The 27744-nt window shown below is 38.6% G+C and overlaps 1 protein-coding gene and 1 pseudogene across 1 annotated transcript in view; one reads left to right on the plus strand and one right to left on the minus strand.

Annotated features, from left to right (window-relative positions):
- LOC136974165 (peroxisomal acyl-coenzyme A oxidase 3-like) overlaps positions 1-27744 on the minus strand; it is a 59073-nt gene that overhangs the window by 19198 nt on the left and 12131 nt on the right. Inside the window, exons 2-9 of the mRNA XM_067268967.1 lie at positions 16077-16298; positions 15934-16008; positions 15787-15876; positions 15481-15713; positions 15304-15400; positions 14238-14414; positions 6140-6262; positions 5957-6077 (exon numbers count right to left, since the gene is read on the minus strand). Of these exons, the coding sequence (XP_067125068.1) occupies positions 5957-6077; positions 6140-6262; positions 14238-14414; positions 15304-15400; positions 15481-15713; positions 15787-15876; positions 15934-16008; positions 16077-16298 (1138 nt within the window). The remainder of the gene's footprint in view (positions 1-5956; positions 6078-6139; positions 6263-14237; positions 14415-15303; positions 15401-15480; positions 15714-15786; positions 15877-15933; positions 16009-16076; positions 16299-27744) is intronic.
- LOC136974259 (uncharacterized) lies at positions 11380-12375 on the plus strand (annotated as a pseudogene).

A 27744-nucleotide genomic window follows, 5' to 3' on the forward strand; every position in this document is an offset into this window, starting at 1 on the left:
CCCCTCAGAGGTATAGCGTCACGCATACGATAATACGTTACTATCGTTGAAATTAATGCATTTCCCCGATTTGGTTGCCTTGTAAATCTCGAGGGTCTCCGAGACCCTGATGTGGTCCGTTTTGAATGACTTTTTAATGAAGCTAGTGTTTTTAATGAGGTGTGATGCACTGCGTTTATATTAAGGAAGTTACGAGCTAAACTGCGAATAAGGTTACTTCTGTGTCCATGAATAGCGGCAATGTCTTCTATGTGTTTAAGCTCTGCGACCGTGTCTTCCCATTTAGAATTGTGTGTGAATGCCCTATTTACTAACGCTCTGAACGCCGCAATCTTATATGGATAGGGTTCCTCAAACCCAGCGGGTATGTATTTAGGTAGATAGCCGGGTTTGTAGTACACCCTCGTTTCAATATTGCTTTTAGTGAGCTGAATGGTGATGTCTAAAAAATGCACATTGGTTTTCGATAGTTGATCGAGTTCGAGCGTTAGACCATACGGGTTGTCATTTACGCTGTGCAAAAAATCATTGAGCTTCGGCTCGTTCTTCCGTATGATAATCACGTCATCCACGTACCTACGGTATAAAATAATATCGGGAGCAAACTTGAGAATGACTTCTCTCTCTAATTGCCGTAAAACTAACTCACATAGGTCGCCCGAAATGGGGCTTCCCATGGGTACACCCCTTTTCTGTAGATATGTAGTATTGCCGAACCTAAACAGCGAATTGTAGCACATTAGATGTGTGAGCTCAAATACACGTTTGCGGTGTGCCGGTAAGTTATACTTGGCCAGTAAGACGTCCCTAAGGGCGCAGAAACATGGTTGGAGTTTAATGGAGGGATATAGACCCCGAAAACCAAGCACAGTGATGTGAGTGCTCTCTGTTACCTGTGTTCGCTTCAATGCGTCGACTACCTCTTTGGAGTTCCTCACCGTTAAGGAATAATTTTCAATATGTTTAGCTAATATGTGGTGTAACTTGTTTTCTAGAATTCTAGTGGGAGCTCTAGCTTTATCCAGTATTGGTCTGAGTGCAGGCGTAGGCTTGTGCGTTTCCACAAAAGCAAAGAGCCTGGGTGTGTCCGGTGATACGACCACCGCCCTGTTTAGGCCTTGCGTTTTTGCAAGGGGTGTGCTCGTGAACCGTACAACACGCGCCTGTAACTTGTTCACATAATTCTCTGCAACCTGCTCACAGTCTCACACCTCCGCGGAACAGGATGAGTCCAATTTGAGTCCCGACCAGGACACAATCAAGAAACACACTGTTGTACAATACAACAAGGATCTGCATTCCCTGTACAAAGAAATAGCGCTAAAGAAGGGCACCGAGTTGGCATACTCGAGAACGCAATCCATCTACTCGTTTCTCAGAAATGCTAAAGACAAACCAGATATCTTAAGAGCACCAGGGGTGTATAGTATCCCGATAAGGGATCACAGGTTCCAAAGGGACCTGGTATGTATTGGATCCACCAAGAGGTCCGTTCAAAAAAAGGATTTCTGAGCATAAGTATGACGTTGACAAAAATAGACACACCACCGCCCTGTCGACGTACGCCACGAACCCCAATGTAAGAGCAGATTTCGATAACACCAGCCTCATTAAAAAGTCATTCAAAACGGACCACATCAGGGTCTTGGAGACCCTCGAGATTTACAAGGCAACCAAATGGGGAAATGCATTAATTTCAACGATAGTAACGTATTATCGTATGCGTGACGCTATACCTCTGAGGGGCATCCGAATTGGTAGTTACGTATTATTCCCGAGAAGATAAACTACGCCATTATTATGATAGACTCCTGTCTAGTAAATTTATTTTAAAATCTTTGATCGTTACTACACGCTGAAGATATTTAATGTTTTCCATTCCATTGTACTCGTCGCATTCCATCGTGCAAGCGTCAATGAACCTGACGAAGATCTCGGTGGAAAATCGAAAACGTTAGTTCGTTAACTTTCGTCGTTTTGTACCGGAAATCGGAAGGTTGAAGAGGTTGTATTTGATTTTATCTGTACCGGTAGTCATTAGTGAAGATTGTTTTCTATAAAAGATAGTCCAGAATTTATTTGCGTAATGAGGTAATTAGTTTGTGTTTAAAATATATAAATTTTTAAACAAAATTGCAAATAATTTACACAATTAATTTAATATTTCGTTCGGCCCGTGACAAAATTTTTCTTTCCAATCCGTCCTGGGAGCAAAAACTGTTGGCCACCCCTAGGTTACTGACCCAAATGCTGACTGGACACGGAAAGTTTCCCCACTTCGAGTCCAAGTTTGAACAAGGAGATGGTTGCTGTTCCTGTGGGTGTTCTTGCAGAGACGCGAAGCATAACATACTTGATTGTCCTCTTACTGAGGACTTCTGCAGGACTGTCGACGACGTCGACTGGTCCCAGCTTCCCGAGCAAGTAACGCTAGCAGCGAGTAAAGGAAACCTATTGAAACTAAAGTAATTGATAGGAATTGTAACAGGTCTTTTCGGCCTATAAGTCCAAGTGTCTCACTGGGCTGGGATCCCTTACTAGAAAAGAGGGTCCCGCTGACCGTTCAAGCGACGTTCCGAGTGGATGATCAGCTGATTGAATGTATGGAAGCTAGCAGTTCCATCGTCTTATGTGACCATGCATGAGTTAGCCTGTCTTTTGTAGAGGACTCAGAGTACAAGGCATTGCACCAAAACTGTATTACAAAGTAAGAGGATCGGGCTTGAGAGCGAGGAAGGCAAAGAAGGCTGGTCCCCACTGGGTCGTACTGCCAGAGCCCGAGTATTTATCTCAGTCCGGTCTTATAGTTTAGACACCAGGGATGCCACTCGCGACATATGAAAAACTTGGGTCTGGATGAAAAAAAACCCAGATGGAGAGTTTAAACACCCAGATTATTTACCCAGAAAAATTCGTGATTAAAATATAATTATAAATACTCTATCATAATACATTCATGCTGTTACAATTACAGACACTATAATACAAATTTAAAAAACCATTTATTACCTAGTTTACACGGTAGTTAATGTTATTTCGCAGTTACTCTGTTTCTTCTTCTTCCATTAACAGTTCTGCACAATCTTTATGCTCTTCTTGTCGCTTCTTATACCTTTGGTGGCAAACTCCTTGTACTGCATCTCTAATTAGTTCAGGTTCGGATTCATGCAGCGAACAGCTAAGATTTTTCCTACCGATTACCTGTTTAGCAAGCAACCTGTTCTTTAATGATTCAATAGTTAACCTGTTAGTTTGGTCTTAATGTTGTTAATTTGCGAAAATATTCTCTCGACACTGGCTGAGGAATGTGGAAGAACTGTGAGCCGTGTCATAAATTGAGATAGTAGGGCGTATTTATAGTTACCAAAACCATCCTGTATATTGCGCAACAAAAACCAATATTCTGGTATACTATTGTATTGTATGACCAACTCTTTTGCTAAACGAAATGATCGCCATTCGTCATCTAACTGGTTAAGTCCGTTTTCCGCAATGTTGGGAAATGAACTACCAAACTTGCGAGAGATCTCGGTGTTCGGCTTAGGTCATGCGCTACTAATGGGTGTAGCACTTGGAGTTTGGCAATAACGCCATTTGGATCAAACGAAAATCTCATCTTAATTTGCTTGTAAAGTTCAACAAGAAATTTTAAGCAGTCCTCTTTAAATCGCATGGCACTAATGGTCGACAGAGGCTCAGTTTCTAACAGGGACATTGTTCTTCCACCAAGAAATATTTTTTTCACATCTTGGTGATTTCTTACATCGCCCGGGTCAATTTCAGACAAATTTGTAGTTTGCAAAGTTTCTTCCTTAATAAATATACTTAAAATATTACGATACTCTGCCGAAATCACGGAATATAAAACATGTAGGCGAAAATGTTCTGATCGAAATTCAGTATTTAGAACATACTGAATACAGTATTCACAGCATACTGTAGAAAAACTAATGTATGTTTTGTTCCTTTGTTTACTAGCATATCATATATATCTCTGGCACCATTGATTTTGTTTGTTTTCAATCAGAGATGCAAACAAAGTTTTAAAGCATCCCACTGTTCTAAAATAATGTTGATAACATTTTCACAAGAAAGCCATCTTGTTTGTGATAATATTGGTATTTTTGTTGACTCGTGTTGACCTCTCGAATCATTTTAAAATCATTTCGTCTTTTGCTGCTGCGAGCAAAATACGATGTAATATTTTTTAGAAATGATTCGAGATACGAAGAAAATGTTTTCACGGCGTGACTGCTGCAAAGGGCAACCAATAGCAAAAATTGATGGAAAATCTTGCTTCGATAATGTAAGAAGTCCAGTTTTGTTACCCACCACTGCAGCGCAGTTGTCACTGGCAAACCCGATCATATTTTGCAACAGTACCTTTCTTTCTTGAAAACTTGATTCGATAGAGTTTTGCAGACCTTGAGATGTTCCATTTTCCACCAATACTATGTCGAAAAGTACATCTTTTACATCATTTCTTTTATGATCAAAGAAACGAACAACGATAGCTAAAGTTTGCGAGACTGAAAAATCGGTGCCCTCATCAACTATCGTCGAAAATTTTTGTTTTCTGCAAATGTCTTCAATTTTCAGTTTTTCATAATAAGCAATGCCATTCTGTATTAAATATGACAACTTGGTACGTTTCATCTGTAACTGACTGTTTTTAACTCCACGTGATTCAGGATTCAGCAAATAAAGTACCACGCTTTTCGTTTTTGTTTCTAAAATCCTAAATTTTTTTATTATTTAAGTCATTTTATTTTATCTTTTATTTTATTTTAGTTAAGTCATATTTAAAACAAAACCCATATTTTACGAAAATTAGAAAAAAACAACCTCGAAACCAAGAGAAGGTCGAAAACCCCAGATCTGGGTTTTAAAACTAAGGAGTGGTAACCCTGTTAGACACCGCAGTGACTATTCGATGCTTGCAGCCAATGATTAAAATACAGTCTCTTTGTGCCTCTGTCTTGTCACTGGGCAGAGCAGAGACTTCAACTCGAAGTTGTTATACGAGGCTTCGGACCATTCAAAAACAATGGAAGGAAAGTCTTTCGAGACCAACGAAGAGGTGAAGCGGGTGGTATACGAGTGGCTACTCTTATAGCCAAAATAATTTTCTTCTGGAAGTATTCACGAATTTTGAAAACGCTGGAACACTTGTACACACGTCACGAAAACCATGTAAAAAAATATCTTAAATATGCACCTTTTACGATGTATGTGTACAGGTAGCTTAATAAAGAAAGTCTATTTTCTTTAAGAACTTTTCCTCAAATCTTGCGGTAAAAGCTTAACACCAGTATAATTGTTCTATTAAAATTAATGTCCACGTTGACAAAATATATAATAAGAAACTAAATAAGGATAGTAAGGCAATAATAATTATACACCTTTTACATTTAATAAATGAGAAAGTTAAAAAAAATACAGTATTAGTTTTTCATTTGAGTCGCCTCGTATATGATAAACACACGACAACCAATATACATATACAGTATTTTAACTAGGACAATTGAAGCACACGATCAAAAAGAAAACACGTTACAATTTAGTCATTTTAACGAGTAAAATAACAACACAAACCTGAAACTATCTATTTATAGATGTCTCTTAGCGTAACGAAACGATTCTTCTACACCGCTGGTTCTCAATTAAGATGATACTATTTAATCAATTTCATCTATATTGTAACGTTTTAATTCTAGTTTTACAACGTAAATAGGCATATTTGTATCGCAGTCTAGTGGACCATTCGTGTGCATTTATTATTGGAGTGTAAAAGCTGATTTTGCCAACTGATATCCGTATAAAGTGCAGTCAAGAATGCTGGCTCTCACCCCATCTCCTTATGTCCCCTTAATCTTAACCTTATGTCCCCGAACATTTAGATACGAAGTCAAATTCGTGCCTTTCAACATAAAACGAGTCATATTATCCGAATTACCTTTCATATATCCATGACCACCACAAGCTTCTCTACTTTCTTGAATGGCATCTCTCGCGAGCCAAGCCGCTATCGATTTTATACCACACGACAACGCGTGGAACTCCATCGCTCGATTCATCTGTAATTTTATGAAAATATTCTTATAAATTGCTATAGGTCAAAGTCATGCGTTAATCTTACCGTTTCTGTTGTTTTCTTTTGATTTTGCGACGAAAAAATAAACTGTATGTAGTCGATCGAAAACACTTTTGTGAAGTGCATGAGAACGTACGTTGCAGCGAGGTAAGGAAATAAGCGCCATTGCTGAAATGATTTTAAATTGTTAGTTTGTTACGTGTTATTAGGATATGGACCTGGAAAGGTCCATTTTTCTCATCTCGAGTGTCGGGAAAAACGGCTCGAGACTTCTATTTAAAAAACAACAGTCAAATTAACAAATCTGAAACAGAAAAATGTCAATCTTATAATTTTCATTACAGTGAAATGACTACAGTTAAAATATAAGTTGATTATGTATTCCGAGACCGTGTCTTTTATTTGTTTTTTCCTCACGACTAGGTGTATTAATGGACACGAGGCATTCTTACATCATCTATAGGCCGATACGCGTTTCGGGCAAAGGCCCCTCATCCGTCGGCTACACAGGAAGACATATTATAAACTTTGCCCGAAACGCGTATCGGCCTATAGATAACGTGACCATTTATTTTTTGACTCAAAACGGGACATTGGTTTATCTAGGTTAATTAACAGGTAGTCAATAAAAAAAACACTTTTTTAAAGTTATTTATTCAGAAAAAGTCAGTTAGCTTAAAAGTTACGAATTAAAAAATATATATACCCGAAACGTTTAGTTATGTTTACATTTATCAGAGGAACAAATTTGCTTTAATATAGCTGGTGATGATTTTAAGTAAGAATGAAACTCTTGGCACGTTTTTTTATATTCACCTTAATTATCAACATCGCCTTTAGAACCGAAATTTGTAACTGGGTCTTCTCAGATGTCCACAATTTGTTCATCATAGAAAATACTCTTTCTACTGGAGCGTTTGTAGCGGGCAAACATAAAATATATTCAATTAAAATAGAAAAGTTTTCATGCCGAAGATTGTTGGCTCGAAAGTGTTTGAATACTTCCACCCAACGAGTTTCCGTGGAAACATTTAGATTATTCCATTCGGTTACTTTATCCGATGTAATGTAGTTACAAATTAACGAAAATTCGTCAAAAACTTCTGCATCTTTATTACAGTCAATATATTCCTTTTCAATTAATACATCCAGAGATTTCTGAACGTCTTCCCATGCGGGAACCTTTTTTAAATCTGCCCAATAAAATACCTCCATTTCTTTGGTAAGAAAGCAAGTGCACTGCTCCAGATATTCACGGCTTGTTTGATAAAACTCTGTAGCCGCCCTTTTCACAAACCCTTCATCTATGTCAGTAACATTATCTTTCGATTTCACTATTAATTGACGGACCATAAATGGAAGAAACTGATTGGTGTTTCTGAGTCAAATTGTCTATTAGTTGATTGATTTCTTTTGCAGCTTCGATTGCCGATACAGTCTGACCTTCCAGTTTCAATACAGCTTGATGAAAACTTGCCGACAGAGCGTGTAAAAAATAAAGCCACAATTCGGATGCGGGATCTTCAAAAAAGTTTTCTAGTAACGGGGGACATTTTTCAATACTCAAAAAGTCGTTTTTTAATGGCTGATACATTTTTAAAACCCTTTCCAAGGCAGGCATAAGAGCGAGCCATCTAGTTTTGCTATAGCCGAGCATTTGTTGATATTCCGTTTCAGTTTCGGCGCAAAACTCCTTTAGAGCTTCAACTCGAATCGTGTAAATATAAAAAAATGAATATATCTTCACAATAATGCTTTCTTAATCTAAGGGTAGCCTGTCTGCAGCAGATTTTATTGCATTGTGAATTACATGGACTCCACATCCAATACCTATCAAGTGGCTTTTTCGGTGATGATTGCAATTTCGTTAACACATTGTTAGTTCCTCGCCTAGCCGCACCTCCGAAATTGACGTTGGCATTGTCTCCGCAAAATGCCACGACTTTTGCTGTCAAATTATTATCTGTCAACACTTGGTTTAAATAATCGACAATGATGTCAGAAGTCTCACCCGGTTGGTCTTGGAGATCTAAAATTTTTACTTGCGCACCTACGTAAGGTTGAAAAAAGCGCACTAGAATAGGGTATATTTTCTTGTTACCGTGGTTTGAAGCGTCGTTTAGTATTGTAATACAATTGGACTTATCAAGATCATCTTTTAATTCTTTCATTGCTGTAGGCGTCAAAACGTTTACTACAATAGCTTCTGATTTCGTACGCGCGCATGTAAATTTGGGATCAAAACACGATTGAATTAATTTCGACGCACAATCATTAGAGCGAAAACTGTGGTTTTCTTGTATCGTGTGATAAGCCCAGACGCCTTCTGCCGCGGCGATATCCAAATCCTTTAAAGTTGGTGCGTCCGATTTCTTGAAAAAGATTAACATCGAAGAACTCGAAGCGGCGGTACGATCGGCATTTTTATGTTTTTCAGACTTTAAATGCTGTTCGATATCACTGGCACCACCACGGGAAACGCTAAATTCTGTACGACACTTTTCACATCTGACATCTGAGGGAGTATTTATTTGCTTGATAAACGGATATTTTGCTTGTAAGTTAACATTGAACGTATACTTGCGTTTCGGCATTTTAACTTATGATTCCAAAACAAAAGAAGTTTAAGTTATTTACTAGGTACACGAGCATCAAACAACAACAAAACAAATATCGAGAAGTGGGCGAACGAAAAATCTGCCAAACAATTAGTCAACAAAGCGCGAGCGATGACGTCTTCGCCACTCTCGGCTATGGTCGCGTCAACCGACGACGCGGTTTGCTCTCGCGCACCGATCGCGTTCGGCCGCCGGCGCGACGGCCGTCCGGCCGGCTCGACTACTCAAATTTTCGCGCGGTTTCAGAAAACCGGACAATTTTGCCTCCCAGAGTTCATTTCGGGGACACCGGGACTCGTAACTCTAAAAAGGGACAGTCCCGTTCAAAACGGGACGTCTGGTCACGTTACCTATAGATGATGTAAGAATGCCCCGTGTCCATTAATACACCTAGTCGTGAGGAAAAAACATATAAGTTGATGTATAAAAAAGCAAATAATGTTATATTCCATTTAAACGTAATATAGGCATACGCTATTTTAATGAAAAAAAACAAAATTCGAATAAAGAAAATACAGAACAAAATAAACAAATATCATCATTTACTTGTCCAGTTTTTTTTTTTTTTTTTTTTTTTTTAACTCTTTCCGCCCTGTGGGCACTAAGAGGGCCTCTTTTAGTAGGCCCATTATGGGTTCGGCCAGGCCCACAATGGGGCGACCGGGTGGTGAGGGACGGGGCCCGACATATCCGAACGGACCACCCCCCGAAAAATTCCTGGGGATAATTCGACCCGTTCGGATTCGATCCCGGGTCCCCCAGAGCGGTAGGCTGCCACCTTGACCGCTCGGCCATCCGGCCTACTTGTCCAGTTAGCAGCAGGCTCGAATAGCTACCTTTAAAGCAACAGTTAGCTATTAAGGAATGTCTGAAGTCTTCCGAACGAAAAAGTACTAAAGGAATGATGTACGACGAATAGTGGCTGCTAGAATGCATCGTTACGAGAACGAAGAGTCCACGTTTATAGGAACACACGCGCATAAATAAAATACTAGTTATACCGAGCAAAACTTGTATTAAAAAATATTTTTAAAATTTTAAGGCTGGTTTTGGATTTAATGAAAAAGTATTTGTTGCTCTTAAAGAAAAGACACAATATTTAGATTCTTATAGTAAACGTGGTAATCTCCTTTTTGACGAGATCAAATTATCCGAAGGCTTACAAATGAAACAAAATGGCTATATTCGGGGATTTGTTCGTCGCGGGTCTTTTACAACAAAAGAAATGAAAGAACAGATGCGTGATCACGGCCTTGTACTATTATTTCATCCTTTTGCGAGGTTAACCGAGGGTAGGAGATAGAAGACGATTCTTCCCTTCTCTACCTCTTAACGGCACAAGACCTCGAGGTCCGACCTCGTTTGTCGAAAGGACGATTAGGGATCGAGCGGTCAACGTTTGATTTCGGACGAGGATCGTTGGATCCCGTTCGCGTCAGGAACCGACACCGATCTATCGAATTTCTCGCGGATAGATACGCGTTTTCGGCATCGGAGGAATGACCGATCGAGTGAGCGATCGCGTACTTAGTTCCGGGTTCGAACGGAGGAGACGATAATGGAGGAAGAAACGAACACCACTCTGTAGTTAGATAAAAATATCCGTTTATTTTGGAACGAATAAGGAATGCATCGATTGACATAATCGGAAGTGTTATTTACATTATCGAATCGAATTGCTGGACCACGTCTCGATCGACTAGAGAGAGAGCTTACAAAACATCGCGAGTAAATACCTCGAAATGCGGGCGATACCTCGATAATCCTTGGATTGTCGACAAAGTCCGAAGAGCGTAAGTTCGTCGGGATTGGGGAGTCAAATTGACGAAAGTTCGAATCGAATGATATGGACGGATGGGACGAACGGCTTCGACGGCGGGAGACGATAATCCACGGCACACACACACACACACTCACTCGACAGTTGTCGAAACTTTTCTCTCGTTAAGTCATCACTTAACGAGAGAAAAGTTTCGACAACTGTCGTTTCCCTTTCCCGTTCGTTTTCCTTTTATTTCGGGTTCTCGGTTTCGAGATTTCACGACTTACGTCGGGGGTGAAAGTCCCTTTTGACCGATGGCGAATTAAATGACATAATCATTTTTCAACAGTTAACTCGTCTTCTACAAGGAAGTATTGCCGCGGGAACGAAGGTTTACGATCGATTTTTGTGAGAAAATTTGTCGGGTGTTTTTCCGTTTTTTGTTTCTGCGGTCGAATTAACTCTTACTTTCTAACATCGGTTGGAAAACGGAAAATAAAACAAAAGATTTAAATCGAATCTCGTTATTCTTATATTCGGGTCCTGGCACTTTTGTAGGAGATTGCGTTCGAATTGTGGGAGTATTCGGAACGCGTAAAAACGTCAAAGGAAATATATTAGCAAAACTTTTAATAGAAGCTATTATTCAAATAGAAAAAGCGGGCTTATACGTTGTTTCTGTTACGGGAGACGGAGCAACGCGGAATAGATCTATGTGGAAAGAATTTGGTATCGGTGTTAATAATAATGCGATACAATACAGAGTAATTTACCCCTACGACGAATCCAGATTTTTGCATTTTATTTCAGATTTTCCTCATCTTATAAAATCCTTAAGAAACTGTTTTCTTAAAATTAGCATATTCAATACTTCGGACGATAAAATTAATTTAGACTTTCTTAAAATGGCTCGGAAGGGAGATCGGAAGATCGTACCGTTAAGAGCCGTGCCAAAAACGTTTAAAGTTCATTTCTTTCCCGATAATTTTGAAAAGATGCGCGCGAGTTATGCCTTTCGGTTATTTAACACCGAAATATTAAAACGTCTCTCTCCGTACAAAGACACCCTCGCGCAATACGGTGATTGGCAACTAACAGTTAACTTTATCGAACGCATTGGGAAATGGATTAAAATAACGACATCGCGCGCATATAAAGACGCATTATATAATAATTCAAAAGAAGTCGAATTTTTGAAAGATTTTTTAGATTTTCTTAAAAAATGGGGAATTCTTTGCCAACCAAAAAACTTTGGACGTACAAGCAAAAGTGCATCGGACGGATTAAAAATCACAGCGAAAAGTACTTTGTCTATATTAGATTATCTGTCGAGAGAATTAGGATACAAATATTCGACGACAGCGAGATTAAGTCGAGATAAGTTGGAAAATCTCTATAGTATCGTTAGACAATCCGAGGGTTGTAACGACCGTCGTAATCCCGACTAATTTTTAACTACTGCGGAATGTTTGAGTTTTTACAATTCGGCCAAAACACCGAGAAACGGCAATGCTTTTCCCAATATTATTAACTCTTCGATGTGTCCGAAACAACAATTTGCGAAGAACGGCCGGTCTAAATTTTTTAGAATCGATAATTTTCTCGAAAGTGGAAAATTATTAAAGTGTAACGAATATTTAAAATGCGAGAATCTAGAACATTCGGATATTGTTCGTCGACATAGTAATTTGCAATTAATTTATTATATTTCTGGATACGCGGTAAGAAAGTTTTTACCGAAAACATCCCGCACCGATTGTAAAAAGGATTTACAAAGGAGGATCGATGTATCCTTCGATGCCACTATTTTATCTCGTACGCGATATCGAAGATTCATTTACAGGGTGTTTGTTTCGACAAATTACACCGAGAGAGTTTACTCGATATTTTATCTAATTTAGGAAATAAAAAGATAAGATACGCATAAAATTGTAAGATTTTATATTATAACGAGAATGCATTTTCATTCGAAACAAATACAAAAATGTCGGGAAAAAAACAGGAAAAAAAACAACAATATTTAAAAATAAGACATACAAAATAAATTCGTTTAAAAAATTTTAGTCAGAGATAAAAATGTCTTCGAGTTTTTTAATCCGTTACAATTATAATAATACCGAGTTAATATTGATTTATTAATTAACCTAATACTAATTATAAAGTTAACGAATTAATGTTTACTCGGACGGTTTAAATATTGCTATAAAGACGAAACCGACATAATTTGAAGTAATTTAGAACTTCTATAAAAGTAACTTCGATTATATTAAATATAAAACTTATTTTAATTTTATAGAAATAATTAATGTTTTAAAAACGCGGGATTTGTCATTCCATTATAATGGAGAAAATATAATTATTCTGTGGCGAGAATAGCGTTTCGGCTCTATTGCTACGAATGTAAACGACGTCGGTAGCGACTACGGCGCCTCTAGTGTAAAGCGCTTATCTCGGAACCTATTTTTAGACACGAACGACACCCTACGTATTCTAGCCACTGTGGTCTAGTTAACTCTAATTGAAACAAAATATCTAAAAACATGAAATAAAAATATCTGGATCTCGTAGGCTACGTGCTCCGCGGAAAAATATCCGAAGGACAAAATAAAACATCTAAATTCATTAGGCCATACGCTATAAATTTTGAAGGAAAACATCTAGACAACATTAAAAGTACAATAGAGCGTCGATAAGTGGAACGTCGGTAAGTGGAATGGCCGGAAAGTGGAACGATTTTCAGTCGGACTGTGTCGTGCCGAATCGAATGTTTTTGATACTAAATTTACTTCTAAAGTATAATTTTCATGTTTTTTATATTCTTCAATATATTTATTTTGTTTGTACAAAATGCAGAAATAATTTTTAACGATGCGATAGCCTCGATGATTATTATAAAAATTTTCGTTAGGCTTAAAATCGACGAAAATTCGACGCGAAGCGACACGCAACGGAGAAAAATTCAACAGGAAGCGATACGCAACGGAGAAAAATTTGAACATCGGACAGGTTAATGTATTTTTTCGTACAAAGTCGGAAACTGGAACAAATCATTAACTGGAAGGACCCCAGTCCCCAATTGGTTCCACTTATCGACGCTCTACTGTATTTTAAACAATATTATCGTTACCAAACTAAAAACAATCGACATTTTATATTCCGAGACCTAAAAAATGGTACTCGCCGAGACTTTCACTTATCTCGCGTCATTCCTGCGCTCATTTAACCTTTCTTCGATAAAACGACGAATTAAAATCCCACAGGCATTCGTGAAACTGAATTAGCTCGATTAATCTTGATTCCGTTACACTATCCATCGTCTCGCTTTCCGCCATTAGTTTCTAACTACGGTATCTTCGATGTCGCCACCGTATGACGTAGAAATAGACGTTTGCTGATTGGAATCGCGTTTGCAATCGGCGCGAGTAGAACAAACTTTTTTGTTTTAAAGTGCGGTTGCAGTCGCGCGGTTTTCGAAGGGGTTTTACTAGTTTACGAGAACAGCCGTCGCGGTTGCAGTTGCCCGCGCGGCTGGAAATCGCGTGGTGTGACCACGGCTTTACAAGCAGCCCGACGGGACATTCCCCGAGATCGAGGTCGGGACCTCTTTTGTTCGCTGTTCTAACACGCGGAAGCCATTATCTCTCTTAAGGTACTTAATTATGTGCCAGTACGGCTCTGTACACTACTTGCACAAAATTCAATTCCGTATTCATTATCGTAATGTAAATATACTCGTTTTCTACTAACAATTAACGAAATGTACCTGACTTTGATATTCGAGAAGCGATGTTTCTCGAGACGGTCCAAATTGCTTCCTGACAGCCGAATATCTGATGGAAATTGCCATGCACTTTTGTAAATTTTTCGTACACATCTGAGAGACGAAAACTCTGCCAAAGGATATCGATCCAAATAGCTCACCCATTTCTGTTTTCTTATTCTGGAAAATTACAATATGTAATTATTTTTATCTTATTTTTAAAATATAATTATATTAATATAAGTTTAATACAAATTGTGGTTGTGGAAGTGACGACGGATATGCCTTAGCGAGGGTAAGAATTTGACTATCGGTTGGATGTGTCTTGTGACGAGATGGGTGCACAGAGAAATTTTAATGGACGAACTTGGACTGTTTTATAACGTATAAGGTATTTTTATTAATCTTCGATTTAAAAAAATAAGTTTATCGGAAGGGCGGGTGCCCCGCAGAAAGGGCCTACGGTTTGGTTTCGTTCGTATACAACAACGCGACACACGGGCGATCTGCCTAGAAATGCCTCCCGGAAGGCCTTTTGTAGGAAACCTATTTAGGTGTTGCTATCGCGAAGAAAATCAGGAATACCGTACTCCACGTAGCCAGGCGCGAACCCTCGTCCAACTACTAATGTTCGGTGGTTTTGTCCACTCGGTCACTGAGAGGGGGGAAAATCTTACGAAGAACAGCGATAGTAACAAGAGAGGAGAGCGTGTCGACGTTCCATTTTCTTCGATATCGTGTCAAGTTCCTTCGAATATCGATAGAATTATTTTAGTTCGATCGAAGGTTCTCGAGAAAATAATCTACACGAGATGTAAGAAATGAAGTTTCAACCTGTATCCGAGATCCTCGAATCTTGTCGACGTTTGTATAATTTGGATACTTATTACCAAGAAACTTCGTAACAGCGACTTTAAAAGCATACCACGCTTTCTCCGTTGCGTGCATTGCCTTCGAGTCACGTGTAATTGTAAGTATAGTTTTAATTTAATTATTTTATAAAGCATTTTCAGTAAATATTTATCTTTATTATAATTACTGTTTACTGTTCTAATTATTGTTCACTTGCCTTAGAAGAAGATAGATAATTCCCTTCGGGACTGACATCCGCAAACCGATTTAGCAGATTTTCTCGTGGTATTCTATATTGATGAAATGAAACAAATCTAAAAACAAAAAGAAAAATTATATACACTACACGCAATAACACACACAAATTATCAGATAAATAAAATAATCTTTTCACCCATTATCCAATCCATTTAGTCCAATCTTATAACCCATATCTCCGACGTGTACTCCCGGATAAGGTAGCATAGTCTTCGGGTCTCTGATAGGAACCACGAAAATATGAAGGCCGTGGTATACGTTATCTGGCGTATAAAGTCGAGCGAAGACTAAAGCGTGTGTGGCTGTCTGCCCCAAGTTTCCTATCCAAACTTTAATACTTTCGATCCTCGGAGTATGCAATATGAATTCCTAAAATATTTTTCTGGGGATTAGTAGATTTTATAATTATTTTTATACTTTTGAAATTAATTGCGTGATTAACCTCAGTATTGGCATCGTACGTAGCTGTTGTTTCCATTCTTTTGCTATCGGATCCGTGGCTTAGTTCAGTTAATGCAAAGCATCCTGAAATCTGAAGATATGCAAATTAATCATCGTCTATGTCTACGGAAATATTTTCTAATCTTACCTCGAGTTTTTCCGCTTGTTTTACAAGGGGGCGATGCCTTTTCGTTCCGAGGGATGCAATTATAGCGTGAAACATCTAAAGCAAATACGAAACATCAGATTTATGTTAATTTATCGAATAATAAATAACATATGCATAATTACCAAATATCCCATTGATAATTTCACGCTCAGAGACGCATCGTACATTGTGAAGAACAAATTTATATACACTTTCGCTAATGGATCATCTTTGTATTTATCAAAAACTATGCTTAAGATATGTCTGCATCGTTCAATGGTAATTGTTCTGTAATTTGGTAACGAATCTTCCTCTCTACCGTGCGCGTATAACGGGTTGGACTCCATTATTTTGCATAGCTCGTGCTGAAAGCAAATAATTCGACAGTAAGTATTTGATGATTCGTTAATTTTAAACACTAATATACAGAAATATCAATAGGCAATCCAGGAATCTTTAGAGGGGTGCGGAAAGGAAAAATTCCTCAGAAGGGGTTCAGAAAGCGGTGGGAAAAGGAAAATACGTCAAACGAGGGTGCAACTGCATCCCGCGCACTCCGAAAACTTGCCCACGAATGAGTATATTCCATAAATCAGAGGCCAAAGTTAGGAATTTAACTGGCATATCTTTGAAAATATATTCTTGTACAATAACTTGTCGCTCGCGTGTTTGCGGGAGATAAATACCGAAAGTGTATTTTAGATATTTTTTGTCCTCCTTTCTCGATGCTATTGTCTGAATAACATTACGAACTAGCTCGTTCTATCGATTTTATTCATTTATTCGTGGCTTTAGGAGAAGGTAAGGTTTTATATTTACGGTTACGATTCGCGCATGGCCTAGTTATAGTAGTTATAACAAATTTCTAAATAATTCGTATAATACCTGGAAACAATTTTTAAGTCGATACGTGAACTTGATTTTTCTTTCGATAATGTGTTGTTTTATGAATTTACGTTTTCTTTTTAAAGTGAAATTTTATCTTTCAGTTTATGGAAAAGGACTATCGACCTTCAAACTTTCTTATATAGAAATCAGACAAACAAATTCCAGCTTTAAATACCCCTCAAAAAACGCTCATTTAAACACAAGGATGAAGGAAAAACTTAATTTTATCTCTTCGTTATATCAATTTTACACAGACGAGCTCGGCATTGCCCGGGCAAAAAAAATATCAACAAAGGTTAAGATTATTAGATTATTTCGTACTTCTAACTCTTCTATTATATTATAGTATTTGATTTATAATTACAAACGTTGTCTTACGTAAGGATTTTATCAAACCGAGTGTCCACTCTAACATATTTTAAAATTTCTTTAAATTGTGTACAGTAGAAGAATAAAGAACGTTTAAAATGTGTTAGATCGATCACACTGTTATAAACCCTTACGCAAAAATCTTTGTAGTCGTATAAATCAAATACTGTGATATAATAAACATTAAAACGAAAACCATACAGAGTTTGGCTATTTCAGCCTACCATCTTTGCGTTTATCGCGATACTCGGATGGTACGAAATGGCACAAATTCAATGGTCGAGCGGACAGAAATTAAAAATAAAGTCGAGTCCGCGTAAGTCGACACCCCGAGGGGAAGTGAAAATGTAGTCGAGTTATCCGATACGACGACTAAAGCGAAGTCGAAAAAACCACAGGGAAATACGGTTAGCGCGATGTACCGTACCCGTACCTCTCCGACCATCCACCACCGGCGCTAAAGTTGGTTTCTTCTCCGAGTACCCCAGCAATTCCCATCGCCTTTTGCTTCGGTATCGATCCCGAAACGGGAAGATTCGACGAACGAATTTGCCTTAGCCAACGTACGAGAGCATCTTCGACATCTTTGTACGGCGACTCGCTCTGGCGTTTTCGAGACAGCCGCGACGAAAATCCAAGGGAAAGCTTATTAATTTCCTCTTTTTTTCTTCGGGATTCTCACCAACGTTGTTCTTGGAAGGTGTTTTTTGTTTCGCAAATTCGGCTGGCCAAGTTTTCTTACATTCAAATTTAGAAAGAAGTTCGTATTTTTCCTTCGGCGTCGGCGTTGTTGGCTTTCGGACACTCATTTCTAGCAGAAATGCGAAACACGTGCTACAAATAACGCTCGACTCGAGAAAAAGCAAATTCGAATTATGCTGCGACGTTGATACAAATTGTACGTTTTCTTTTTGTTATCCGTTATTATTTATATATAAAATTACACAAAATGTTTATGCATATTAATAAAAATGCCTTAATTAATAAGTCGACTCCCCTCCCGAAAAAAAATGAGTTCGCACCGCACAGTGCGGTGTAAACTCATTTTTTCGGGAGGGCGGTCGACTTATCGGACGTCTAAACGAGTGTGGGACAGCAAAAGTATGTCGGTGGTGACGAGTTAAACGGTGTCGGGTAAACCGGAGTTTTTTAACATTAATGCCTATGTAAGTCGGACGGGACTGCGGAAACCGACTACTTAACCGACGGTGTCGAGTTATGACGACTTACGCGGACTCGACTGTATATCTTAAATTTTTCAGATATCGTAATATCATCTAATGTTAACTGTAAGAAACTGTACTATTCGTAGCCGAATATCGAATGGTAATCTGCCGACGAATCGAGTTTCGGAAAAAAAACGGACCAAATATTTAAACTCGGCACCCTAGAAAACCAATTTAAACGTATTTTGTTGCCCGGTAACCTCGTATTATGCAATTTTCTTATTCTAATGCCACCATACCGGTGGACCCGATAGGAAGAAGGGTAGTGTTGCCGAAGAGAGTCGAAGTTAAGTCGACCAAAAGTAGTCGTTGACCTCCTCCCGGAAGAGCGGATGGTCGACGACTGCCGGTTAATACCGGCCTATTATTAATATCTGAAAAGTGATCCGTGTTGGATGGGTTGTGATTGCTTGCGTGAGACCGAAGTTGCTAACCTTAACGTCCGAAAGACTTCGTATGACTTGTTTAAATAAAAACAAATCTTGTAAAAATTTTTGCTCTCATGTGATAATAAATTTTTTTAAAATTTTGGCAACAGATTGCATAAACTATGCAGGAAGTGTGTTCTCGTAAATATTGCGTTTATAGAAAAATTATCGAGCTGCAATTTGTATAAATTGTAGACCTATAAACTCCTACAGTCGTCCCTTATCTATTTGTTATTCCTTAATCGCGAGGAGGTAGTTATTATTATATGAGATATACTCGGTAACACCGGTGGCTGTGTACTATGCCGGACCAAAGTCAAGGCATAGTAACCAAAACAGAAATTAAAGAAGTGTATCAGTGTGTGTGTCTGTATTCAAGAATTTTCTCACAATATGACATGTATTCAATATAGTGGCCTTCTGTAGTGTGATGTATGTGTTTTCTATTCAATTGTAATGTGCCCAGGCTTTTGTGTAGTGTGTGTGGTATGACACCTGTAGAAGAGAGAACAACAGGTACAATAAGCACCCTATCCATCCTCCACAGATGCCTTATTTCCTGGGCGAGTTCTGTGTACTTGCCAATTTTTTCAGTGCATGCGTTTTGTATATTGTGAGTGTTTGGGATGGATATGTCTATAATGTATGTGATTTTATTGTGTTTGTCAATGAGTGTGATGTCTAGTCTGTTGTGGTAAATTGTTTTATCTGTGATTATGGCTCTGTCGTAGTACATTTTGTGCGTGTTGTTTTCCAATACTGTCTGTGGAATGTATTTGTAATATGGTTCGTGGATGTCTGCTAATTTGTGTTTCTTTGCAAGCTCTTGGTGTATTATATTTGCTACTTGGTTATGTCTGTGTAAATAATCTGTCTGTGCCAAGAGCTTGCAACCAGAGGTGATGTGTTGTATAGTTTCTGGCATGACTGTGACATTTTCTGCATGTGTCATTTGTGAGTGTTGCATCTTTGAGTATGTGTTTTCTGTAGTTTTTAGTATTTATGACCTGATCCTGTATGGCAATCATGAATCCTTCCGTCTCCCCAAAGAGGCATCCCCGAGCTAACCAGCTGTTTGACGCAGTTTTGTCAACAAAATCCTGGGCCAGATCATAAGGATGCCTGCCATGGAGTGCCTTTCGAGCCCACGATTGCTTAATGGTGTCTATGCTTTTTATATGTTGTGTTGTGTCCATATGATGTGAGTGTAAGTTTAATGGTGTGTTATTCGAGTCTGCTAGAGTTACTGCTTTATGTAATTGTGATGTTTCTTGTTTTTTGTAGAAAAACTCTCGCAGTGACTGTATTTGTTTGTAGTGAAGGTTAACTATGTCAATCAGGCCACGTCCGCCATCTTTACGTGGAAGGGTTAATCTTTCTGTGGCAGATTTAGGATGATGTTGTTTATGCTTAGTAAGTGTTGTTCTTGTTTTCCTTTGGAGTTGCTCAAGATCTGTGTGAGTCCAATGTATAACTCCAAAAGAATATGTGAGTACTGGGATGACATATGTGTTTATTGCTTTAACTGTGTGTTTTGCATTTAATTGTGTTCTGAGAATAGCATTTAACCTACTTTGGTATTCTTTAATTAATCTTTGCTTTATTTGTGTATGTTCTGTTAGTTTGGCCTGTTGGAATCCTAAATACTTGTAGAACTCGCCCTCTTCCATGGATTCAATAACGTCTCCATTTCCAAGTGCAAAATCTTCTTTCTTCAGGATTCCTTTTTCTATGTGAAGTGTTTTGCATTTATCTAGGCCAAATTCCATTTGTATGTCCTTGGTGTATGAATGTGTGATTTGTAGGAGTTGATGAAGTTGTTTTTGTGTGGATGCATAAAGTTTTATGTCATCCATGTACATGAGATGTGACAGTGTAAACTGTGTTGTTTTTTCGTGTCTGATATTGTAACCATATTGCGTGTTGTTTAACATGTTGGATAATGGGTTCAGGGCTAAGCAGAACCAGAGAGGACTCAAGGAATCTCCTTGAAAAATTCCTCGCCTAATAAAAATTTGGTTTGTTTGTATGGAAGTGTTACTAACCCTGAGATGTAGTGTTGTTCTCCAGTGCTGCATAGTGTTTTGTAAGAATGCAATGAGTGATGGATGTATTTTGTACATGTGTAGAATATGTAGCAGCCAACTGTGTGGAACACTGTCGAATGCTTTTCTGTAGTCTATATATGCCATGTGTATGTTTCTGTGTTGTTTGTGTGCTTGCCGTAGAATGACTGAATCTATGAGTAACTGTTCTTTGCATCCCCTGTGATTTCTACGGCAACCTTTTTGTTGTTCTGTTAGAATGTCGTGTTCTTCAATATGTTTGTATATTTTGTTTGCAATACAGGATGTCAATAATTTGTAAAGTGTTGGAAGACATGTAATTGGTCTGTATTGTGTGGGGTCTGTGGTATTGTTGTTTTTAGGTTTCATGTAGGTGATGCCCTGAGTAAGAAAATTTGGCATGTCTTGTGGATTGATGATGATGTGTGTTAGGTGTTTAGCTAGTTCCTGGTGCAGTGATGTAAACTTTTTGTACCAGAAATTGTGAATGTTGTCTACACCAGGTGTCTTCCAGTTGTGTGTTCTGTTAACAGTGTATTGGAAATCATGTATGTTTATTTCAGCACAGGGCATAGTTGGTATGTTGTGCAAGTTTCTGTTCTCCTCCTCGATCCAGCCTGCATCAGCATTGTGCGTGACAGCACTGGACCAAAGAGAAGACCAATATGTTGTGAGTTCTTCTTCTGTTGGTGTGCCACTGTGCTGTGTATCAGTGTTTGCTTTGTTATTAATTTGTCTGTAAAAGAGTTTTTCATTGTTTGTAAATAATTTATTTTGTTGTTTTCGTAGTGTACATGTTTTGTATCGTTTGAGTCTACGTGCTTTGGCAGCAAGTTTTTGTTTTAGTGTATCAATGTATTCTGTAATGCGTGTGTTGTGATGTTCATGTTTTGTGTGTGTTTTTATTTTCTTGAAAATGGTTTTGAGCTGTTTCCTTAATTTGGGTGTTATGTTGCTTTTAGTGTATTGTGTTAGCCTGCCTAATTGCTGTCTAATGTCATTTATTTGTGTTTCTATTCTTCTCTGCCAAGCAGGCTTGTGATAGTATTGTGTTTTCTGTGTATTTGTCTGTGACTGTACTTTCAGTCCATGGTGTGTCACTACTGTGACTGCCCCAGCATAAACTAATGTATGAATGTCTGCGAGTGTAGAAATTGAATGAATGTAGTGTGGTATTAAGTGAGTGTTTACATAATTTAGTGTTTTTCCTACTTCCTTTGACGTGTTGATTTTTGATATTCGTGGTCGTTGTGTGGGATCTGTGCCTGTATATTTAGTGAGTGTTTCCTGAAATATAAGTGAGAGCGTAGTAACTAAATCCATGTCTATGTTATCAGTGATGGATGAGAAAGTGTCTGTAGTATCATTAGTGGTAATTGTTGTATGTGTGTTATTATCAATGCTTGTTGCTGGATTATCCTGACAGGTTACATGATCTTCATTAATGTTAGATGTTTCTGTCTGTTGATGTATTTGATCAGCAACCTGTTGTTTGATAAGTTCAAGTGTTGTTTGTGGAATAAGGTTGTTGTGTATAATTGTTCTTTTTTGATCAACAACCCTTTGTTCGGTGACAGTGAGATGAGGATACTGTTGTGTGAATCTATGGTGTAGTTGTTGTCTGTATGCTGTCATGTTTGTTTCGAGTTTTGTGATGGTGTAGTAACTACGGATGATAAACTCGTTCATTTCTACTGTCCTTGTCATCCGTTGGCGTGGCTTTCCAGCCTTTGTGGTCTGTGGATGCATTGCCACAGAAACACCAAGGCTGGGTTTGTTCCTCACATCTGTTGAGGGCATTGCAGTAGCCATGCTTGGGCCGGTGCTGCTTTCGCCACCGGTAACCACGGGAGACTGTGGCCTATTTTTCGAACGTGAGCCTCTGCCTAACCCACAAACGCGGACCTTGTTAACCCGGGCGATGTCCGAGCCGATATCACACTTTGATCTAGTTATTACCATAATAAATATCTCCACTAGAATGTGGGTGTGGTCACTCTTAGCTTCATTTCTCCCCATAGACCTTACTGGCATGGGTGTCCCTACCAGGAGCTTATGCTCCAGCCTGCATTGCCCTATGGATCAGTTAAAATTACTGGGCTCTCCCACCACGACAGGTGGTGACCACGGGAGAGTTATTATTATTATTATGTTGGGTTAAGTGAGATATACTCGGTTAACACCGGTGGCTGTGTACTATGCCGGACCAAAGTCAAGGCATAGTAACCAAAACAGAAATTAAAGAAGTGTATCAGTGTGTGTGTCTGTATTTAGGAATTTTCTCACAATATGACATGTATTCAATATAGTGGCCTTCTGTAGTGTGATGTATATGTTTCTATTTTATTATTATTATGTTGGGTTAAGTTAGATATACTCGGTTAACACCGGTGGCTAAGTACTATGCCGGACCAAAGTCAAGACATAGTAACCAAAACAGAAATTAAAGAAGTGTATCAGTGTGTGTGTCTGTATTCAGGAATTTTCTCACAATATGACATGTATTCAATATAGTGGCCTTCTGTAGAGTGATATATGTGTTTCTATTCAATTCTAATGTGCCCAGGCTTTTGTGTAGTGTGTGTGGTATGACACCTGTAGAAGAGAGAACAACAGGTACAATAAGCATACTATCCATCCTCCACAGATGCCTTATTACCTAGGCGAGTTCTGTGTACTTGCCAATTTTTTCAGTGCATGCGTTTTGTATATTGTGAGTGTTTGGGATGGATATGTCTATAATGTATGTGATTTTATTGTGTTTGTCAATGAGTGTGATGTCTAGTCTGTTGTGGTAAATTGTTTTATCTGTGATTATGGCTCTGTCGTAGTACATTTTGTGCGTGTTGTTTTCCAATACTGTCTGTGGAATGTATTTGTAGTATGGTTCGTGGATGTCTACTAATTTGTGTTTCTTTGCAAGCTCTTGGTGTATTATATTTGCTACTTGGTTATGTCTGTGTAAATAATCTGTCTGTGCCAAGAGCTTGCAACCAGAGGTGATGTGTTGTATAGTTTCTGGCATGATGTGACATTTTCTGCATGTGTCATTTGTGAGTGTTGCATCTTTGAGTATGTGTTTTCTGTAGTTTTTAGTATTTATGACCTGATCCTGTATGGCAATCATGAATCCTTCCGTCTCCCCAAAGAGGCATCCCCGAGCTAACCAGCTGTTTGACGCAGTTTTGTCAACAAAATCCTGGGCCAGATCGTAAGGATGCCTGCCATGGAGTGCCTTTCGAGCCCACGATTGCTTAATGGTGTCTATGCTTTTTATATGTTGTGTTGTGTCCATATGATGTGAGTGTAAGTTTAATGGTGTGTTATTCGAGTCTGCTAGAGTTACTGCTTTATGTAATTGTGATGTTTCTTGTTTTTTGTAGAAAAACTCTCGCAGTGACTGTATTTGTTTGTAGTGAAGGTTAACTATGTCAATCAGGCCACGTCCGCCATCTTTACGTGGAAGGGTTAATCTTTCTGTGGCAGATTTAGGATGATGTTGTTTATGCTTAGTAAGTGTTGTTCTTGTTTTCCTTTGGAGTTGCTCAAGATCAGTGTGAGTCCAATGTATAACTCCAAAAGAATATGTGAGTACTGGGATGACATATGTGTTTATTGCTTTAACTGTGTGTTTTGCATTTAATTGTGTTCTGAGAATAGCATTTAACCTACTTTGGTATTCTTTAATTAATCTTTGCTTTATTTGTGTATGTTCTGTTAGTTTGGCCTGTTGGAATCCTAAATACTTGTAGAACTCGCCCTCTTCCATGGATTCAATAATGTCTCCATTTCCAAGTGCAAAATCTTCTTTCTTCAGGATTCCTTTTTCTATGTGAACTGTTTTGCATTTATCTAGGCCAAATTCCATTTGTATGTCCTTGGTGTATGAATGTGTGATTTGTAGGAGTTGATGAAGTTGTTTTTGTGTGGATGCATAAAGTTTTATGTCATCCATGTACATGAGATGTGACAGTGTAAACTGTGTTGTTTTTTTGTGTCTGATATTGTAACCATATTGCGTGTTGTTTAACATGTTGGATAATGGGTTCAGGGCTAAGCAGAACCAGAGAGGACTCAAGGAATCTCCTTGAAAAATTCCTCGCCTAATAAAAATTTGGTTTGTTTGTATGGAAGTGTTATGGGCCCTGAGATGTAGTGTTGTTCTCCAATGCTGCATAGTGTTTTGAAAGAATGCAATGAGTGATGGATGTATTTTGTACATGTGTAGGATATGTAGCAGCCAACTGTGTGGAACACTGTCGAATGCTTTTCTGTAGTCTATATATGCCATGTGTATGTTTCTGTGTTGTCTGTGTGCTTGCCGTAGAATGACTGAATCTATGAGTAACTGTTCTTTGCATCCCTTGTGGTTTCTACGACAACCTTTTTGTTGTTCTGTTAGAATGTCGTGTTCTTCAACATGTTTGTATATTTTGTTTGCAATACAGGATGTCAATAATTTGTAGAGTGTTGGAAGACATGTAATTGGTCTGTATTGTGTGGGGTCTGTGGTATTGTTGTTTTTAGGTTTCATGTAGGTGATGCCCTGAGTAAGAAAATTTGGCATGTCTTGTGGATTGATGATGATGTGTGTTAGATGTTTAGCTAGTTCCTGGTGCAGTGATGTAAACTTTTTGTACCAGAAATTGTGAATGTTGTCTACACCAGGTGTCTTCCAGTTGTGTGTTCTGTTAACAGTGTATTGGAAATCATGTATGTTTATTTCAACACAGGGCATAGTTGGTATGTTGTGCAAGTTTCTGTTCTCCTCCTCGATCCAGCCTGCATCAGCATTGTGCGTGACAGCACTGGACCAAAGAGAAGACCAATATGTTGTGAGTTCTTTTTCTGTTGGTGTGCCACTGTGCTGTGTATCAGTGTTTGCTTTGTTATTAATTTGTCTGTAAAAGAGTTTTTCATTGTTTGTAAATAATTTATTTTGTTGTTTTCGTAGTGTACATGTTTTGTATCGTTTGAGTCTACGTGCTTTGGCAGCAAGTTTTTGTTTTAGTGTATCAATGTATTCTGTAATGCGTGTGTTGTGATGTTCATGTTTTGTGTGTGTTTTTATTTTCTTGAAAATGTTTTTGAGCTGTTTCCTTAATTTGGGTGTTATGTTGTTTTTAGTGTATTGTGTTAGCCTGCCTAATTGCTGTCTAATGTCATTTATTTGTGTTTCTATTCTTCTCTGCCAGGCAGGCTTGTGATAGTATTGTGTTTTCTGTGTATTTGTCTGTGACTGTACTTTCAGTCCATGGTGTGTCACTACTGTGACTGCCCCAGCATAAACTAATGTATGAATGTCTGCGAGTGTAGAAATTGAATGAATGTAGTGTGGTATTAAGTGAGTGTTTACATAATTTAGTGTTTTTCCTACTTCCTTTGACGTGTTGATTTTTGGTATTCGTGGTCGTTGTGTGGGATCTGTGCCTGTATATTTAGTGAGTGTTTCCTGAAATATAAGTGAGAGCGTATTAACTAAATCCATGTCTATGTTATCAGTGATGGATGAAGAAGTGTCTGTAGTATCATTAGTGGTAATTGTTGTATGTGTGTTATTATCAATGCTTGTTGCTGGATTATCCTGACAGGTTACATGATCTTCATTAATGTTAGATGTTTCTGTCTGTTGATGTATTTGATCAGCAACCTGTTGTTTGATAAGTTCAAGTGTTGTTTGTGGAATAAGGTTGTTGTGTATAATTGTTCTTTTTTGATCAACAACCCTTTGTTCGGTGACAGTGAGATGAGGATACTGTTGTGTGAATCTATGGTGTAGTTGTTGTCTGTATGCTGTCATGTTTGTTTCGAGTTTTGTGATGGTGTAGTAACTACGGATGATAAACTCGTTCATTTCTACTGTCCTTGTCATCCGTTGGCGTGGTTTTCCAGCCTTTGTGGTCTGTGGATGCATTGCCACAGAAACACCAAGGCTGGGTTTGTTCCTCACATCTGTTGAGGGCATTGCAGTAGCCATGCTTGGGCCGGTGCTGCTTTCGCCACCGGTAACCACGGGAGACTGTGGCCTATTTTTCGAACGTGAGCCTCTGCCTAACCCACAAACGCGGACCTTGTTAACCCGGGCGATGTCCGAGCCGGTATCACACTTTGATCTAGTTATTACCATAATAAATATCTCCACAGAATGTGGGCGTGGTCACTCTTAGCTTCATTTCTCCCCATAGACCTTACTGGCATGGGTGTCCCTACCAGGAGCTTGTGCTCCAGCCTGCATTGCCCTATGGATCAGTAAAATTACTGGGCTCTCCTACCACGACCAGGTGGTGACCACGGGAGAGTTATTATTATTAATATTATTATTATTATTATTATTATTATTATTATTATTAAAGATGAAAGGCGTGCCTATAGGGTATTGCCTGAGAGGAAAAAATGGGGGAGTGATAGATAGAATGGATAGTAAAAGGGGAGAGTGGGGGAGAGGATAGTAAAGAGGAGGAAGGGAGGTCGCAGCAGTGCTTGCCGGGTTCCATAAATTTCGAAAACATAAAATTTTACAGTATATCGCCAGTTGAGGTGCCACTAACAGAGTCGCACTGAATACAAGTGCCAGGGAAATTAAATTACAGCAGGATTACTCTAGATGGTAACGAAGGGTGGAATTTGAGTGAGATACTGTACATAATGGTAGTATAATACCCAGAGACGGTTAGCAAAAAGGAGAATACAAAACAATACGTAGCTGGGCATACAAGGTTAGATGAGCCATGGAGGTGGAGTTCAGTTGGTATTTTTCATAGTTTGGACGTAATTAGACAAATTCGGATGGGACACGAAGGTCTTGTAGGCTGTGAAGAGCTTTTCACTGGATAG

This window comes from Centruroides vittatus, unplaced genomic scaffold (genome assembly GCF_030686945.1).
Source record: "Centruroides vittatus isolate TY-2023 unplaced genomic scaffold, ASM3068694v2 contig_345, whole genome shotgun sequence".
Classification (NCBI taxonomy): domain Eukaryota; kingdom Metazoa; phylum Arthropoda; class Arachnida; order Scorpiones; family Buthidae; genus Centruroides; species Centruroides vittatus.